General features: G+C 40.5%; 1 protein-coding gene across 1 annotated transcript; it reads left to right on the top strand.

Moving 5' to 3' along the window:
• On the top strand, positions 1 to 19,505 carry EAF1 (ELL associated factor 1). The gene is made up of 6 exons (XM_059818494.1): positions 1 to 103; positions 3,694 to 3,788; positions 7,000 to 7,136; positions 9,713 to 9,879; positions 16,419 to 16,649; positions 19,201 to 19,505. Exons 1-6 carry the CDS (start codon positions 1 to 3, stop codon positions 19,245 to 19,247), a joined length of 780 nt encoding a protein of 259 aa, XP_059674477.1. The 3' UTR covers positions 19,248 to 19,505.
• The last annotated feature ends 429 nt before the right edge of the window (positions 19,506 to 19,934 follow it).

The raw sequence follows: 19,934 nt of genomic DNA, 5'->3' as shown, positions 1-19,934 counted from the left end.
ATGAACGGCTCGGCGAACTCGCTGCTGGACAAGGAGGAGCACCCGCTGCAGCTGGGCGAGAGCTTCGAGAGGCGGCCCAAGGCCTCCTTCCACACCATCCGCTGTGAGCGCCATCCCCTCCCGGCGGGCCCCGCCGCGGCCGCCTCTTCTTCCCCTCCCTCCTCCCGCTCCCCACGTCCCGTTCCCCACGTCCCGTTCCCCTGCCGCCTGCCCCGGCGGCGCTTCTCCTTCTGCCGCACCCACCACTCCTGCCGGCGAGCCCCTTGGCCTCGGACCCCTTCCCGCCGGGCGGCCCCGGGGCGGGGGCAGCACCTACCCGGCGCCCTGCCATCCTCACCGAGGTTTCCTCCCGGGTCCCGCCGCGGCTTCTTAGTCGTTAAGGGCCGTCCTCTCCCCGCCGGCCTGTGGGGGCCACCAGCCCGCCAGGACGAAGCCTTCCTGTCGCCCTGGCCGCCCCTGCTCCTCACAGCTTCCTTCGTGCCGCCACCCCAGGGCTTCGTCCCCCCTCAGCGCCCGTCTCCCCCCTGTCCGGCCCCTCCCTTCGCGCCCGTCTTCCCTCCCACGAGTGTTTTCCCCCCAGAGATGACCGTCCCCGGCGGGCGGCGTGAGGGGCGAAGGGGAAGGTGGATGCCGGCCGAGAGCGCTGGTAGGGAGGGGGTTAGAGCGAGGCAGGCCGGGGAGGACGAACGGCTTACGAAGTTTTTCATGAAACGTGCGTGAATCGCTTAGAAGCACAACGCCATCCCCTCCGTGAGGGGCTGGCTTGCCGTTTATTGATTTTATTGGGTTTTATGGCAGTTACAGGACAGGTCACCGCAGGCCCCCGGCCTGGCGGGAGTGCCTGGAGAGGAGCGCGGCTGGTCGGCAGCCCGAGCGCCCGCGGTTTGATTTTTAACCGGTTATTTTCACGATGAGGCAACGTGTAACCCAGCAGCCCCGTCCCTGGCTGTCCCGACTCCAGCCGGCTCTAATAAGTCACTTCCCAGGAAAGCGAGCAGAAATGACTCAAGCGCGTACAGTACTGCCTAATAAGTGTAAGATAAAACCTGAGGTAGGACCTCGAGCAGTTGTGAAAGTTTTTGAAGAACTGGAAGAATATGCGGTTTTTTTAAAGACACCAGATATTCCAACTGCTCTGTTCTAGCATTGGGTACATTTAATTTCATATGAGAAGATTGTTTTGAAGAGGGGCTCACTGTATCTCTGTACTTGAATTCTGTAAGCAAGAAATTGCTTTTTTATCCCCTGAAGGAGTCCAGGGTTTAAAATTAGTCGTAAATCACCATCAGTAAATGAAAATAATACTAAACTTGTATTTCAGTAGCTCTGTATTAAGGTGGGGAATTTATGTGGTTCATTAGGATTTTTTGTTTTATGATGCATAATCCTAGGCCCAGTCTTATGGCCTGTATCCATACACTATTTCGGTGATATTACTCACCCGAGTGACTTGAAAGAACAGCTTTCTAGATTGAGCTGTTACTCAAGCAGATGGTCAATGATCGAGGCAAAGCTATTTTGCTCAATAGTAAACTCTGTCTAGTGGATTAACACTTAAATTTTGTGTGTTTTACCCCTCTGGTTGTACATAATTCCACCATGCTAAAATATACCATACCATATGTTTGTTACATTTAACTGCTTATACATAACATTGAACAGTTTTATCCAGCATTAGCATACTAGCAAATCTCCATATATAAATAAAATTTTAAAATAGCCCAGCTATCAAATGAATGAGGTTGTTGTCTGATAGTGTATGAATTAAACCCAAGCCATATCCAGACAGAAATACACTGGATTTCTAGAATTGAAAGTGCTTCAATAATCAGTTTCTTAAGGGATTGCAAAGCCAAAGCTCTTCAGACTACAACTGGAAGAATGCAGTTTTATTTCAAAAGAGCTTTCTCTGTCCTGTATTTTCCATCTGTGACTTTCAAGTGAGATGTCTTCATTTCCTGGTTATAAACTTTTTTTTTCTAACTGTTGATCTGGAATGATTTATCTGGGATCTGAGCATTATATTGTTCCTGTAATCCTCTTCACACAAACTACAATAAGAGGATTTTGTAGGCTAAATTTGTTTTGGCCTTCTTAAAATACTTCATTCCTTTCTGTAACGTTTATGAAGTACTGTACTGAAAAACTGGATTATCCCTGGAAAACACATCTTAAAAACATTTGACTTTTGGAAAAAGGGCTGTGGTTACATTTGGAGGGACATATGTGCACTCCATCTACAGCAAGATTAGCCAAGCACGTACACCTAGTAAGCTAACCAAATGAAAAAAATTTGTTGAGTGTTTGTTTAGAGTAACTATATTTTGCGGATACCTAAGAAAGATGTGTGATAGTGATACTCCTTTTAATTTAGTAACTGCACAGTTGAAACTCTTGATCCCTTTTTGGCAAAGACACTAGCTCTTGTACAGCTGGTTTGTTTTATTTAGCAAGCTTGCGCATAAAGTAGGTGGGAAACAATAGCTAGAAATAGATTGCTCAGATGAAAATGAAGGGTATGATTTAGTCTGACAGTTAAGGCATGAGGATTAAGTGAAGTGTGCCTGATTCTGCTTGTTGTGCTGTCAAAGTAAAACTCAATCAGACATTAACGTCCACTTAATGAGAATTTATTACAAGTTGGGGTTTGTGTTTTTTTTTTTCTTCAAGTGTGCTTTTCACAGTGGAATTGTATTTTAATTTTTTCTGAGATACTAATTTCTTAACTAATGCAGTAATTAAAAGCCTTGATCATAAATATGATTGTACCTCTTCATATCCATAGATGCTAGAATTGAATGGAGGCTTATTTTAAAAACAAACAAAACAAAATTGATATCTGTCTGATCTTATTTTACTTTGTCTAAATCTTCTATCAAAATATTACAGGTTCTCGTAGTTTTTTTCTGGTTTTTATGGTTCATCAGCATGAAAGAATAATGAGGGGAAAATACTTTCAAGTTAAAGTGTTCTTATTTCAAATAAATACACTAAACAGAAGTGCCTTTTTTGGGGGACAAAGCATTCTATACAATGCAGCAAAAATACTTAAAACGAGGGTTAGGTTAAAGCTATTACAGTGTCTCACCTTAGTCATGCTTTCCATCCACAGTGTCTTTGGACTAGTGTGGAGCCTGCTGAAGTAAGACCAGCAGCTCTTTTTTTCTCATAGGTGAGATCTGAGGTCTCCTCTACCCTTGAGGAGGTATTGTGGAGGCAAGCTGGCTGTTAAATAGCCAGAAATATCAGTAAGGCTAAATAAGTTGGTCTCACTAAATTAGTCTTTGTCAGAGAGAGAGAGTCCTCAGGTTTGGAATTGGCAGGAGCCACGCAGAGCCCTCAGTCTTGAAGTTGATACTATTTTGAGATACATAGTACAGTTTTACACTTGCCTGCAAAATGGAGTATTACTCAAAGCCTGGGGTTTGGAGAAGTCTGCTTTTGGTCTTCAAACACAAGGTCTGGAACCTTATTTCCATTTTAAAAAGGAAGTTCAGAATCTGGTACCATCATATGACTGGGGTGCTGAGCATAGACACATTGTACTGGTGCGTTATTCCACCCCTGCTGTAAACACTATCGTGTATTTTAGCATTCCCTATAATCACAGTAAATGTGCAGTGTCTCTTTGCAGGGCAGGATGACACTTCTGAAGACTCTAAGAAATGTAATCGCAATTGTTTTCCTCTTTAGATGATTTTAAGCCAGCATCGATTGATACATCTTGTGAGGGGGACCTTCAAGTTGGTAAAGGAGATGATGTAACAATCACTTTGCCACATATTCCAGTAAGTTTGTTATATGTGTGTCCTTATTTCCATCAAATTTGCAATGTAGTTAACAGTCTAATGTAAATGTTATTTTCACTTTCATCTTTGTTAATACAAGTGGGTTCAATATTTGAGCAGCCAGACTTGAGTTTGTTGCCTTAGGAAAGGACTGTACAATTGACTTTTTGTAAAGGGTTATATTTGTAAAGTTGCAGTCTGTTCTTTACTTTTGATTCCTTCCTTCGTACTCTTCCTTGAATAACAAGAAGACTTTTACTGTTAGCTGAAGCTCTATATCTGGGTTTCCATCCGTGGAAGCTATGGCTTACTGAAGAAAGGCAGAGTAATTTGGGCTTTAGTCAAGGTTTGATGTTCAGAAGCCACAGGTAGGCCTGTAAGCATATTCTTCCCATTACTAAAACATGTACAGGTAGCATAGAGGGTTCCCTGCCTTTAGCTTTATCAGTGGAAGCGATGAGGGCATTTCTGGTGAGTGGCAATGAAGTGGTTTCCCATCCACTTCCTCCTCAAATTATGCCATAAAGATCTACTGTGTGAGGATTACGGTCAAACAGCAGTAAAACAAGTGATCAAATGGTTTATAGGTGCAGCTGTTTTGTAATTGAAGGTTCAGTGGTTTTCTTACCAAAACAAAAGAAAATGCTTGCATGCTAGAACTGGATTTGTTTATTAGCTGAAGTTAATGCTATGTGTCAAGCCAATAAACCAGAATTCACAGGCATTGATGGGTTTGGTAGTTGCAGGGGGACAGCAGTCAGTTTGGAAGCTGTGTGTTAGATCCTTTTGGTATTGTTTATTCTGGCATGTTGGTGTTTTTAATTGGTAGGTGATGGTACTGTGATAACTCTTACTGAATGAGGCTTTAGCCTGCTTCCTCCTGCTCTTGGTTTTTATATGGCTTTGGTCACCTTTAGTGCTGCAGGAGGTCACATATTGGTTTTTGTCTATAAAAATTATGAACATGGTAGTGCTATTTGAGAGCAGGTAACAATACGATTAATAGCAGTGGCATTCCTCTTGGATTGGCTGGGAACAGTGTTGTTCATTCATCATTTGTGTTGAATAACATCACTTGTAATGTCACTTTCCGAATCTCTGTACTGTTGAGTTTAATTTGATTGTCTTCCCATAAGTATAAAGAGCTTTAAGCTTATAGTATGCTTCAGAGGATTAGGCAGCTAAGTGTACTAAATGCAGCCACCGTGTGTATGTTATTCCAAGGCAATGCTGCCTGTATTCCAGACAGAGAGATGGAGAACACAGCATACTGGAAAAGAGTGAGAAGTTCTGAGATCGTTTCATCCTGACAAGATTTACTGAATTTCTTGGATACTGCTTTGGTTCTCAGTTGCCCAACAATTGGATAAGATTCAGATTCTAAGTTGTTCTTTGAAATTGCCTGGTCCCTGAGGATATCTCTGGTAATTTGTTCAGTGGAGGTATTTTGGTGTCCCTTGCTGCTTGGATAAATTGAAGTACTATTTCTACGTGTGGATTTAGTGGCTTTAATATTTGATAAACAGTTTGGTTGGGGAAGTGAAGGATTTCTGTTTGTTAAAAAACCCTCGTGCATGAAAACAAATTGATTAACTGTCACCTGTTTCACCTACCTTCTTCTGTCCTGTAATCAGCAGAATCTGTAAGCTAGTGTTATTCAGGCACTAACATAAAACCTAAACATTTAGTTTTAAGTAGAAGGGTGGGACTGTTAATTTGCTTAAGCAGGGTTCCATTTCTGCTTTTTTTTCTTTTTGCCAAAGTCACAGTCTTTCCTGAGTTAGGAGGCTTCCGGGTAGCAGAATGATAGCCAACAAACTTTGATCAGTTTTCATTAAATTTGTGCTTTACACATTTCCTGACTTAGTTGTCAACAGCGAGCAGGATTTGACTTTCAGCTTGCTTCTTATTCTCTTAAATGTTGCTTTCCTCTCTTAAATGTAGGAATAAAAATGTAACATGCCTTTGAAGACTAGATTTTCTTGAGAGTTGTTTTCTGAATCCTATCTATATCTCTTACTCTATCTTTGTTGGGAATTCAGATTTTTCACCCTAACTGTTCCAAAGCCATTTTAAATTCAAACATATTCTATTTATTAGCAATACGGAGAATGGGAATTGCATTCTGAGTGGTTAAAATATGATTGTTCATTTTTGCTACTCAGAATAAAATGTAGAAGAGTGAGTTTTTTCCTTTTCTCCCTGATTTTGTTTGCTTTCCTATAGCATGTGCAAAGGTGCACATGAATGAACTTTTTTTTTAATTTCGTTTGTACAGTAGTTAGATGTTACAGAGAAATCTGAGAAGGTGTCATAGCTGAGAACATACTTCTGTATGTCCCCTCTGAGTAACATGTCCTTTTTTGACATGGCCAGGTGTGTGTTCATGCTGCTATATGCAGATAGACTATAGATTCTGCCTCCTGTAACCCCAAACCCAGGTGTATGAGCCAGCCTGCACATGGATGCAGTACAGCTGAGCATAATCTCAGCAGTATCAGTTAGCCAGCATACACCATCACATGAGTTTGTCTTTATTGCTTCTCAGTCTAAGCCATTAGACTTTTATGGCTCTGTGCAGCATTGTGTGGACTTTCTGGAAGGTGTCAAAATACCCAATTTGCTTTTGAGAAGACATTTTGGTATAATTGCATGGCATCTACATGCTAATCTGACTTAGAAGAAGACAGCTGTTCTTACATAGTTTGTGACAGTTGCTTGTACTCCACTATGAAAATACTGCCTTTTCTTTTTTTGATAGATTAAATATAAAGCAGTTTAAATTATTTTTCAATTGACCGCATATTTCTTTAGGCAACAGTTCTGCTACACAAATAATTAGAACTTTATTTCTTATCCAAACCCAAGATTTCCAGAGCAGAAATGTCAAGAAGATTTCTGACACTTGTCAGAGCCAACTATGCAAATTCAGTTATGTTATCATTTTGGGAATGAGAACTGTAAATAATGGCAACCATGGAGAAGATGTTTTGTCACTGCAGAGACACTTAAAATGATGAAAGGCATAATATTGCTGTGAGGAAGCATCTGATCTACTGCATATAACTGTGTTTTTCCCTTTTCATTAATTAGCATCTTCTGTAGGAACTAAACATTAACTGCTTAGCCTCTTGGTCAGAACAATACATTTACTAATTTCTCTGAGTGTTTGTAAACTTCTGGGTAATGCATGGTCTTTCTTTGATACCAGGGTTCAACTCCACCAATGACTGTGTTTAAAGGAAATAAAAGACCGTATCAGAAGGACTGTGTACTTATTATCAATCATGACACGGGGGAATATGTGCTGGAAAAACTTAGTAGCAGCATTCAAGTCAAGAAAACAAGGTAAAGCTGGGGAAAGGACTGTTGATAGGATTAATTCCTGAAGTTTCTTCTTCAGACTGTCTTTTGAACCAGAATGCAGTTTTCTTTTATTTTGTAGTGATGTTTAATTACTAAGTCTTATGGGCTTTACATGGCCAATTATCTTGCCTAAAAATGCAAATAGGAGTGTGAATCCAAGAGTAAAGAATTTGTAAATTCTCCACTGCTGAAAGGACATATAATTACAGTTTGCAATGAAACGCCTCTGATGATTTGAAGCTTTGGAAGCTGGCTGAAGGATGAGATGTGTTTCAGGAATCTCTACTTAGCTGAAAAAGACCATGGAAATACTAGGCTGTCAAAAGGATTGTTGGGCTTTCTAAGTTTATTGCCTATAGCTTCCTGTGGGAGTAATAATATACTCTTAAGGAACAAGAAACACTCATCCCTGTATTGGGTCAGTGATATATAAAGTGGAACACAAGTCCAAAGCCTCCAGCTGGGGCAGGGGGGGGAGAAAAAAAATGTAGAAATAATGGTTGTGAGGTTTTGCTGAGGCCAGAAATCCTCTCTGACCCAATATTCTAATTTCACTGCACAAGTGCTACAAAGTGTGCAGTTGGAACATTTTTAGTAGTCTTGCTGCTCTGCAAGTACGTGAAGTCTCTGGATCATGTTGTTTGAGCATCACCGGACAACAGGTTATTGAGATCTAAAGAGAAAGTAGTTATTCAAATGTCTCATGAAGAAGCAGCTCTTAAATAATTTTACAAGATTTATATTTTAAAAAAAAGAAAGAACACTATTGTGGTGTAGAACATCTTAGCTGCTACTAGAAATGTGGGTTGCAGCTCATCAGCAGTTGGCTGGAAGTTTGCCAAGAACACCTTGAGTTCAAGGTAAATGGACTGTAACACTCCTCTGAATCAGTGATGTGAAAATTCATCCATGTGGCATTCATCTTGTCCACTGGATATGAGCATGTCATAGATGAGATTTGAATTCTCAGTTTAAGTTCTGCTGGCCTCTGTCCAGGTGAAGTGTAAGTCAGAAAGGAGCAATGAAGTGCAGGAGGGCTTGGGTTCAGTGAGGTGTTTGGGTCTGATGAATTTTGGCTCTGGTGAGGTGAAAAATATTTCAACTTTTCTCAAGCAGAGGCAGGTTAGTAAAAACATTGGGGATCCCTGTTTTGAAGAATAGTGCTTTGCAAAGTCATTCAGTTTTCTAGATCAGAAGTCTTTTTTTTTTTTTTTTTATGGCTACTTTGATCTTTAACGACCTGTTGACACTCTGTGGGAGCAGAGATTTTAGTGTTAACATCCTGATGACATTCGCAGGGGCGTAATTGCACTTATTCTACATAAAACCTTCTGTAGTTCCGAGAGCATAATTAGTACTGGAAACAATCTTTTGCTTTTACCTTTCACGTGATAAAGTCAGTCTATTCCCAAATCCTCACTTCTATTGTAAATGACTGTGTAAGCTGTATTAATGTGTTATCTAGTAGCTGCATTTCAGTGATGAATGAAGAGGTGGTTCTGTGCTTAATTTTTGAGGCTGCATCTCCAGTTCAATGGGGCACAGAGATGCCTGAGTTAGTATTAAATGTACTACCCCAGATACCAGAAGTGGTTTAGGTGAAGTCCCAGGAAGTTCCATGTGGGCTAGTTTAACTTGTTTCTCAGTGGGATTAGCTCACAGGCACAAAGTGTAATGTTGCTGAGCTGGGACCCTCCTAGAACCAAAATGGAGCTCTAATATCCACATAAATAAGCTGCTTCTGTGCTACGCTACATAAAGCCATACCCCCGAAAGCTTTGATGTTATATGATAAATACACCACACATTTTAACCTTGTTACGGTGTACCACAGAGGGACCTGAATAAGTATTTTGTTTTGGGGTTCTTTTCTGCCAAGGATATTGACCATCCTACAATCTGAATCACATCATTGATTCAGTAAAAGGAAGAAATACCTGATTTGAATTGAACAGCTAGGCATAGCATTATTCTGGAAACTATTTCCCACTAAGGAAACAGCTTAAACTATTTTTAAGGGATCGTAGCAAATGAATGAAAAACAGGAATTAAGTGCTTGCCATGCTGTACTTAGCAATAAGAATGATTGCTCTAGTCAGGTTGACCTCTAAAAGAGTTAAGTTTGAGATTATTTAATTGTAAGTGAGAAAATTGTTTCTTTTGCTGTGATTGTTTTAAGCAGGATTTTGTTATGAGTGGATTTGTTTTATCATGCAGGTACTTTAAATTACTAAGATTGCTTATTCTTTTTCAAAAATACAAATGCTAATTGCTAAATTAAAACCTTCGTTGTTTTTCAAATAGAGAATTTGGCACCGCTGAACCACATCTGGACTTGAAAATACATTTTGTAAGGGTGATGCAGTGTAGTTGTATATGCATATTTGCTATTAAAAGCAAGTGTTGCGTACAGAAAGCTGTAATTCACTGTTTATCTTTATAAAACAAAGTAGAGGTCTGTACAAAAGGAAGTCACAGATGATGCATTAGTACAAGGATATTGAAAAAGTGGAACACAGTTGCACAGTACTGCTGAATATCTCTGATCGTTTTTTCAGAGCAGAGGGCAGCAGTAAGATCCAAGCCCGAATAGAACAACAGTCTGCCCGAGCATCTCAGCCTCCTTCACAGTTCAGAGCCCCAACCAAGCCAGCAGTTGGACCTAAAACTTCTCCTTTGAAAGATAATCCTTCACCTGAGCCTCAGCTGGATGACATTAAGAGAGGTAAAGAAGGGTTTGTAGTTTCCTGAGTTTTGGTTGGTTTTGTCTGTCTTCTTTATTATAAAAACTGTGACTGTGCAATTTATAAAAGCATGTTAGAATGTTCAGGGATTAAAAGATGGTACTTGACAGCTGGTTTGTCATCTTTATATCTCATTTTAAGACATCTTAGTGAATTATTTCTTCTCTTCTGCCAGCATAGATATTTCTCTGGCATGAGAGAACTTCCTCTTTGTGGATAATTTTCTCTCTTCCAAAATATTTCTCTGTTCTGAAAAGAAGGCAAAATCAGCGTGAATTCAGAAACCTTCAGCTGAGTGCCAGACGAGTTGAATGGGTGTCTTAGGCAACAGCAACAACAAAAGCTAATGGTCCAAGATCTAGTTATGCAATTGAGTAATTTGGACGAAAGTTGTTTCTGCACTGAGTAAGGTTGGAACCATTTGCCAGTGGGATGGAAGGGCTGGGTGGCCATGTCCCCATCACAAGACATGGAATTTGTTCCATGCCGAGCGGTGCTAGTAGGGGAGGGAACAACACTGCAGCTTCCCCTTTACCCCAAACACTCCTCTGCAGCTTTGATCACATCTGCTGTATAGTTGCTATATTTACTGTTGAAGTACCTTGAAGGGATGACTGGCTCAACTCGAGTCTCCTACCCAAGCAATGCTTTGGCTCAGTGTTTCACTGTGGGTAGGGCGCACTTTCTTTGCCCGTGTCCTTCCTTTAATACTGTGTGATATCTGGGTTTGCTGTGGATAACACAAAATGAGGAAGACTTTAAATTTAATTTTTATTTGGTTCTCTTGTGTTTCTCGTCTGGCACCATACGCAATTTTATTTTAAGATTGTTCGTTCTGTCTAGTTTTTTTTTTCTGGGTCTCTTTTTCTTTGTCTTTTTTCTCTGTCCCATATAGCTATTTTTGCCTGTAGACTTAACCTATGTTAATTGCCCAGACTATGTTAATTACTTAGCAGGGTGACATTTTTACTGCTAAGCTATCTGTGTGTTTGCATAGGTGCTGACTGGTCTCACTCTTTCGCAGCAGTAGTATTTTCAATACCCGGATGCTGGTCAGCAGATAGAATCAACGTCTGAGAGTCTGTTAGCTACAGTTCCCTTAGCTGCATTGCCATTTTTATTTTCTGTGTAATAGGTAAGGAGAAAGATAACAGGTGATATATTAATTTAAAATTTAATCAGTTGTGAATTTTCAATGTCTTTTCTTGTGGTGTGTAATAAGTTACTTAACCACTGGGACACTCTTTTATATATGTACAATTTGTAAAGGTCATGTTATAGTAAAATAATAACATTCGTGTAGTGTGACATGTGTTCTACAAAGACCATTCTCTAGTGGTCTAAAATACAAGTCACGTTGTTTAGAACTGTCTTATTAATGTTTTTGCCACCTGATCGTCTTTTATTGGAAAGTAACTCAAAATAAATAAACTGTAGAGTTTTGTTTCCAAAATCAAGCAAAACAACATGTGGCTTGTACTAAAAATAGGACTTCAAATTAGTGTTTTATAGAGAGAGTCACTCAAGGCCCAAAAAGAGACAGCGCAAATACCTGAGATGGGGTTTTTTTTCGCTTACAGTATATGCTCTTTATAACTTTTTCCCAGCATTGATTATCTAGAGCATCAGCATTACTAAACCATTTATATCATAAGAACCTACTTGGGAAAGGTAGAACTAAAATGGCATCATCATACAATGAAAATAGTTAATAAAACTTAACCGTGAAAGCTGTGAGAGAGTCTTCAGTCCTGTTATCTTCCCTTAGTATGTCTTTTTATGAACAAAGACTTGTAAATTCTGAAGAGACTGTGTTCTTTCCATTCGAGCAGTAGCTTCCTTTTGGGTGAAATACCCCCTTTGTATGAAAGAAGGATAAACATAAAGCTGAAATTCTTTGTTTTTTCTTTAATGGACATAGCACAGAACTTATAATCCCCAAAGGAGGTGGTTGAAAGCATCTCTGGTGCTATGACACACTCTTGCTCCCAGTATGCCCTACTTAAGGGTGTGGTAAGACACACAGCCCTTGTGATAGTTAACAATAGTTTTAAGGTAACTTCAATACAGGTTTCTGCTTCTCCCCCTGCCCCGCCCCCAGCTATGCATTCCGATAGCTCCCCTTGCAGGTGAGCTGGGAAACAAATTTCCAGGTAGGTCAGTTGTCTGTCCCATTACACATCTGTCCAAGCAACAGTGCCTGAAGAAAGAGTCAGAGCATGTGGGAGTTGAACCAGTCCTTTCCTTCATGCAGAGAGGCCTTTGGGAGACTGTGTCTAGGGTCCTGCCCCAGAGGAGTCTTTTCCCCTGCAAGCTTTTGTGTTGTCCTCCTGCCTGAAGGGAGCAAAAGAGAGAGTAAGAGCTTGTTCTTTTGAATACTTGACGACATCTGATAACATTTCATTAAGCAGTGAACATTTGCACACATATACCACAATCCAGCCATTTATGTGCATGAAATAATCGTTGTTTATCGGACATATTTGACCACAACAGAAATGCTTTTAATAACGTTGACATAATTACAGCATGCCGTACTTGAAAAAAATGCACAGAAACATATTTCTGGTTTGGCGACTGTAAATTCAGTGCTTAAAAATCTGAGCAGGTCTTGTTTACCTAAAATGCAGCTGTAGTCTATAAGGATTATGCCATAGCACTGTGTTTGTCTCTCAAGAACATCTCAGTCAAATTTTTTGCACTTCAGTGTAAAATACTGCCTCTTCTAGCTGCAATCTCCACATACTCAAAGTGCCAGTATCAAGTAGATTTCTCTCCACCTTGCATACCATTATTAACAGTGAGTATTCTGCTATGGGCATACAACCTTATCCTCCCTAAAGCTGAATTATTTTATTTCCAAAAGTCCTTGGTATTCTTGCAGCCCAAGGTTAAGACTTTACTTAAAAATTCTGCATAGCCTATTGGAATTGAGAGAAGAAGAACCCTTAGATGTGATTATGGAAAGAAATTAGAGCATTTGATACTGAATGTATACTGAAGACAGCTCTATTGAGAAAGGGTGTTCTGTTTGTATAATGATTTCTGACCTTGCATTTTTTTTTACTCTAAAAACTGCATTGACTGCCAGTATAAACCAGCCGTTTTGTTTTCTTGAAAGAAACCATACAGTTGTAACATGAAATGTGCAAAAGATTAGATTCCCCTAGCAATGTCAGCCTTTTCGGATGATGTAGACTCAATTAAGGCAAGTGTCCAAAACTATACTATATGGAAAGCTTTTTTAAAAGTAACTGCCACACATCCTAACTTGTCATCTTTTGAACCTTAAAGGTGCATCAACATGAGGTGTTTGTTCTTATGGTGCAAAAGGATCTAGAAAAGGTCTGACTTGCATTGTTCAAGCTTAGCATATAGGTACACATATACACACACAACTATTTTAATTGGAGGCACTGCAAGGAAATGTTTAGCCAAGGCTTCAGTACCTATAACTGCACTAAGCATAACAGGCAAATAGGAAAATGCAAAATTGGACAATTTTAAAGCAGATGTGTTTCTCCTGCAAGGCTTTGGAGTTCTGCCTGACAGACTTCTAGCAATGCAGCAGCCACTGTAACATTAGTGAAAACAATTACTTTTTTCTTATCTGCACAGACGAGGTATTTAGAATTCTACGCTCAAGGAATTAAGGGACAAGAGAGACCCAAGGGGAGGCTGACAGACTGTGAGGCAAAAGTTGACTAGAAGATGGGCTCAAACCAAGTTTCCACCAGTGACCACTGTCACTGATAACACCCTTAACTTCCCAGTTCTTGAAGCTTGTGATGTTGGCGCTCTTTTGCTTTTCCTGCCTGTATTAAGCATAGTGGGCCTTACCACTTCTTCCAAGGCATTCTCCCTTTCCCTCCTCATAACCAAACCTCATTTATGGGCTCTTAGTTGTCTGCTTCCCCAGCAGAAAACCCTCACTTTTCAATCTGACACTAATCTCTAATTCTGTTTAAAATTAGCCAGGCTAATCTTCCTTTCCCACTCATCAGACCGCTTCACTTCCTTCCTTCAGTTATCTCCTTGCCTACTGTATCAAGTTCAAACTTCTTGTTTAGATTTTTGTTTTCCTAATTCTCTGGAGTGCATTTCTTGTTGCATCTTTTCCCTTTCACCACCAATGCCTCTAAGATTGCTTCACCTTCTTCACACTATTTTATATGCTGCTTTCTGGGCTGCTGTGTTCTTCTCAGCCCATGTGCCAACACTCCTCCAATTCAGCCATAGACTCTCTAGCTCTGTTTATTAGACTTGTTTATTGAATCTTTTTGCAATATGGACTGTGGTCTATAGGTGATTGTGCTTGCTACAATCCAGGATATTCTAACAATGTATTGTTACCATCACTATAACTTAATAACTAACAACTCCATCACTAGAAGTATGTGGAAATTGTACATCATTAAGCTAGGGAAAAAAAAATTTAAATCTGGGCATTTTAAAGGGAAAGAACTCTTATTCCTGTTTACCTTTCCTTTAGGTTTCCCCTATGAATTTCTTAGCCTTGACCACAGGGTACATTTACAATTTTAAATCGTCTGTATGGGTAGGCTGAGAACAGTGACTTACAAGTGCTCATTTGTCTGTGTATCAGACTCAGGCATAAAATGGATTTTTAAAGCCTGCGAGACTGTGTTGGGAGGGAATAAGGGAGAAAGAAATTATAGTACAAAGTAGTATCTTCTGTTGGCCTAATCATATTTTCTTCCTCCCTCTTCCAATGGTCTCTTATGCCATGTCTTCAAGATGAAAGAGCAAGTTTTACCTGGCATACTAATAAAGTACAGAGAACACAGGCGGTCTAGTCAGGCATCTAGATTTAGGAAGTAAGTTCGAGGAACAACCCCACTATCCTTAAATACCCAGCTGGAGTTAGTCATACGGTTGTTCCCTTTCAATACACCTTCCTTGCTTCTGATTCAATATAACTATGGCATTTGAAATTGAGCTCTGAACTTTGAAATTGAAAAATAGCAGTTTTAAAACCCGCAAAAGAAAACTTAATTTCTCAAACCAATACATGCTGAGCTAGAGGAACTCTCTCCAGCAAATAATGTGGAGGCTGAAAACGTAGCTGTTACTCTATAGTTAAGCAATCCAAGGAAAATGGGTCTTATTAAGAAAGGGAAGAGTTCCAGTTGCTCAGACTTACTCCTGCAGGGGCTGAAGATAAGCAGCATTAAAATAGTGCCATTTTTACGTAAAGGAAAGACTCATTTTACATAATCTGGCTATGCCGTACACAAGAAAGATGTCCCCAGCTGAGGAGCTGTGGTTCATCTCACCCTGACACACATCTGACCTAAGGTGAATTACTACTGACATCAGTTCTCCATTTGTCAGGTAGAGATGATAATAACCTCATCTCTCCCTTGTTTCATTCTTGTCCCTTTAGCCTATGACTTCTCCAGGGCAAACACTGAGTTCTAACCCTGTGGGTATAGAACTGCTAGCACAACAAAACCCTAAATTTTGACAGTTTCACATCCTATGCTTAACATATGTGTGAATATTGTTCTCTCAAGGAAACCTGCCTAGGTGAACTGAGTCATTAGATACTCGACTTTGTGGGTGGATACAAAAGAATTGTCCTCTAATAGTGTTTAGGCCACTTACAATTATGACAAATTTAACAATATGCTATGATTTGGGGTGACTTACCTTAATAGCTGTTTAGTAACCACTCATTCAGCCAACAGTAGCTGTGGCTGATGCAGCTGTTACGGTGCTGCCATGGTATTCCAGTGTTTCTTTGCACTGGAAACCCTGAAGTGGGATGTGTCTGACTTGAATAAGTTCCCAGTTTCAGAGTAGTCTCTGTATTTTCCTGGATACTTGTAAGCTCTATAGCAGGTTAAGGTATTATTATCACTTCCCAACATGTGAATATTCTCATCTATTCTTATCTGCCCCACTGCAAAGTTATCTGATGTCACCCATCTGCTTCTGAAGTTTGTTGAAAATGAGTTGTGTGACTTTGCGCTGGAGCAGTTTCATACATTATCTGAAGTCAAGGAAGTTTCTGTTGTGATCATGTGCCTATGCCCCCCTGCCTCCCCCCAGCTTTTGTGTTTTCCAAAAGCTTAAGTGTCACTGACATCTAACAATTTTGATTCCTCCACGTTAAGATGCTTTTAAAAAATGGGCTGGCTGTTGGCCTGTAAAAGTCAGTCAGGAACTGTACTTAATTTGTGTGTAAAGTGTGTAAGCTGTCGAAAATAATGAAGCAGGAAGTGCTTTCAGGAGTGTAAAGTATATAAATAATAATAGTGGAAGTGAAGGTTTTATGATACTAACCCATGCTGTTGCTTCTTTAAGTTTAGCTACAGCAACTAAGTAAAAAAGTTTTCAGAATTTTTTGTTTTTCCTTCCTGTCTCTCTCTTTCATGTGAGGTATTTTGATGTGATAAATTATACTTGACAAAACTATTGCATTTTCACATTCTTTTCCAAAATTCCATGGGGCCCTGTTTATGGTTTCAACCAGATGAATGTCCTTTTATTTCAGAGCTGAGAGCAGAGGTTGAAATTATTGAGCAGATGAGCAGCAGCAGTGGAAGCAGCTCATCGGATTCAGAAAGCTCATCTGGGAGTGAAGATGAAAGCTCCAGCAGTGAGGGGGAAGAGCCAGCACATGTTTCCCCTTCCCAGCCACCACACCAGCAGTATAACAACAGGAATGCTGTTGCTAATGGCACCAGCAGGCCACAAGGAAGCAATCAGCTCATGAACACGCTCCGTAAGTAAAAGCTTGTGTCTTACTGCTGTGGGAAGCTGCTTGAGACCACTCATTTTCTTAGCATGTTAGGCTAACTCTGTGAAGTGCCATTTGCCAAATAGTAATCCCAGGCAGTTGCACAGATTGAAATATGTGGGCAGGTTTTTTGAACAGAGGGTCGAGACCTGTCTGAAGATGTGGAGTTTGCTTCAGTTTGGCCTAGAGCCTGTGGGCATCAGTGCAGTGGCCCCCATTGACCATGCTGAACCTTGATTCAGGCCTCCACGTGGAATGGGTGGGTAGAAAAGCTCATCGGTGTGGGAGGATCTGGTGCACTGGAGGATGGGAGTTATTTTAATGTCAAAATACACACTAGACATAAATAGTGGGGTTCTCACGTATGTCAGTTAAAGGACTGTAAAGAATTGTGAATGGCAAAAGGCTGTCCTGTGGTCTTCATTACTAGCTGTATTGTTTTGTCAGAGTATTTACTCTATACTGTGTTGATCTCAGCTGCATTTTCACAAATATCACATTTTGAAGGGAATTTTAAAGTGCCATGTATTTGATTAAAATATCACAGCTATAGCGTTTGCAAGCATTGAATCAGTACAAACTCACTCCACACTTTAAAAAGGGTAAAAAATGTTTTTAAAGCATAGTTTTGTCCCGTAAGACTCTCTCTGGGAAGATGGTGTACATCTGTGTGGCTCTTTCCTTATGCTAGATCAGGTATATTCTAACTCAGTGGAGTTAAAATACTGCATTTACAAGAAACTAGAACTTAGTTATCATATTATAACTGTGTTCAGTTTTGGGACCCTCATTATAAGAAAGACATTGAGGTGCTGGAGCACGTCTAGAGAAGGGCAACGAAGCTGGTGAAGGGTCTAGTGCACAGGTCTTATGAGGAGCAGCTGAGGGAGCTGGGGTTGTTTAGCCTGGAGAAGAGGAGGCTTAGGGGAGACCTTATCGCTCTCTACAACTACCTGAAAGGAGGTTGTAGAGAGGTGGGTGCTGGTCTCTTCTCCCAAGTGACAAGTGATAGGACAAGAGGAAACGGCCTCAAGTTGCGCCAGGGGAGGTTTAGATTGGATATGAGGAAAAACTTCTTCACCAAAAGGGTTGTCAGGCACTGGAACAGGCTGCCCAGGGAGGTTGTTGAGTCACCATCCCTGGAGGTATTTAAAAGACATGTGGATGAGGTGCTTAGGGCCATGGTTTAGTGGTGGACTTGGCAGTGTTAGGTTAACTGTTGGACTCAATGATCTTAAGGGTCTTTTCCAACCTAAATGATTCTATGATTCTGTAAATTGTTCTTAATTCTTCCTGAGGCATGTTTGCATACATCTCTTGCCACCCACACATAAGGAACCGGTGGAGTTTAAATACACATAAAAGTAGTGTTTCCAGCTTTGAGAAGACAAGCACATTATATAGACAATACTGAAATGCCAGCTGGAAAACTGGAGAGGCCTGTCAGTAATGAATGTCTAAGTGAAATCCAAGTTCAACAAAGTCATGTCTCTGTTTCTGGTTGCGAGCTGCCTCTTCCCTGCATCTCCTGGGCCATGACAACAATACTGCATAGATCATTGAATGTCAAGAAGCCTCTGACTCCAGGAGAATTTGGAAACTGATAGGGTAGCTCCTTTTTTCAGGCAATAATTTTTGTCTTTCCATTTAAAATCCTTTCGCCAAGGATTAATATGTCCTTGATCATTCAAGTCACTGATGACCATCTACATGGGGAGAATCACCCCTAACCTGAGTTCTTGTTTCCTAAAACAGGAGAGGAGATGAAGAAATCCAGGGCATAGCTGTTGCATAGCTGCTCTGCAGCTGTTTGGGGCAGGGCGATGGGAGAATGCTGGAAGAGCTAGGTTCAGTTACTAGAACACAAGCATGATTCTTGCCCCTTTTTATCCCTTCCACCTCACCAGATCACAAATGCTCTGCAAAACAGGGTCTGAGACTGTAGGTTTGATCCATATCCTGGCCTTCCTTCGTCTGATCTCTCTTTGCACTTTGGAGGGGAGCCTTCGTTGTCACAGCATGTGTCAGCTTAGTTCAGCCGATAGCCTTGAGTTGCAGTGGCTTTAACATTCCTTTTGGTTTATTGACATGTGGAGGCCTTGCCTTGTCTACCCAAATGGCCTTAAAACAAACAAAAAAAAATCTACTTTAAAAGGGTTGAGAAAGCCAGGGAATTCCCCAGTGCCTTGTCCCAGAGCCATATACGGGAGCTGTGCTGGGTGGAGGATGTGGAATGCCTTCCGCAGCTGCTAGCGTGGGGAGTGCTGTTCTCCCACCAGGGAGCCGTTTTGGTGGCTGTGGAGCCAAGGACGCTCAGTTTGGCCTGGATCCAACCGTGTATTAGCCCCATGCAGCTCTTAATGTTCTTGGTCATGGGGAGTTCCATTAAATGATAGATGATGTTTGCATTCATTTCTTGTGTTATTCTTACTTAAATCTTCCAGTGTAAATGTGACTGTTCTTTGGTTTGATTGCCATGAAATGTGAATTAACGCCTACCCACTTTCTGTGTTTTGTTGTTTTTTGTTTTCCATAGGAAATGACTTGCAATTGAGTGAGTCTGGGAGCGACAGTGATGACTAGAGGCTGAGCTTTTGCTGTTTCTGTTACATATACATGAAGAACTAATTACCTTGAAGTGATCCTATTGCTTACAAAGAGGAGCTGGCACAGAGATAGTTCCATGTGTGGAATTTTAATAGAAGAAATGCATAGCCCTACAAAATAGCAGATGTTGAGGGCTGTTTTACTTTGTGAATTAAGTGTATATTTTGTGTATATTTTTATTCTTTTAAAGCTTTAAATAGATATGTACAGTGGGTAAGCCAATGTATGTTCCTATGTTTCTGTCCATCATCTGTAAGTTTAATGTGTAACTTTATGATGTCATTTAAAAATTTCTTGTTTGTAGAAGATATTCAGCCCATCATGATTTTGGGGAGGGGACTTTTGTATATAGGGTGAGCATGAGCCAACAGTGAGTTTAAAAAAACATGCAGGAGCTAGTGTGTGCACTGAAGTGGGACTGTCATAAAGTAAGTTTCAATGCTGAGTTGATTTGTTCAGTTTAGGACTTTTCTGATGTCTTCTTATTGCTATTTATGGTTGATTTAATGGACTTAACTTTTAAACAATTGGAAAATAGAAACCATAAAACCATGTTCATCACAAACCTTGCTACACCAGTGCCTTATAAGCAGGTTTTTTTAAAAAGAGCTTCAATTCCTGCCACATTTCCTATAGGGAGCAATACTGAAACCTCTTCAGATT

This window comes from Gavia stellata, chromosome 6 (genome assembly GCF_030936135.1).
Source record: "Gavia stellata isolate bGavSte3 chromosome 6, bGavSte3.hap2, whole genome shotgun sequence".
Classification (NCBI taxonomy): domain Eukaryota; kingdom Metazoa; phylum Chordata; class Aves; order Gaviiformes; family Gaviidae; genus Gavia; species Gavia stellata.
The sequence above is the reverse complement of the archived record's forward strand: the minus strand, read 5'-3'. Positions and strand labels throughout refer to the sequence as shown.

What these genes read in the sequence shown, in the direction of transcription:
- EAF1 (XM_059818494.1), top strand. Translation starts at nt 1, where the DNA reads ATGAACGGCTCGGCGAACTCGCTGCTGGACAAGGAGGAGCACCCGCTG. An exon ending in TCACTTTGCCACATATTCCA is followed by an intron (nt 3,789 to 6,999) that starts GTAAGTTTGTTA and finishes CTTTGATACCAG; the next exon opens with GGTTCAACTCCACCAATGAC. An exon ending in ATTCAAGTCAAGAAAACAAG is followed by an intron (nt 7,137 to 9,712) that starts GTAAAGCTGGGG and finishes TCGTTTTTTCAG; the next exon opens with AGCAGAGGGCAGCAGTAAGA.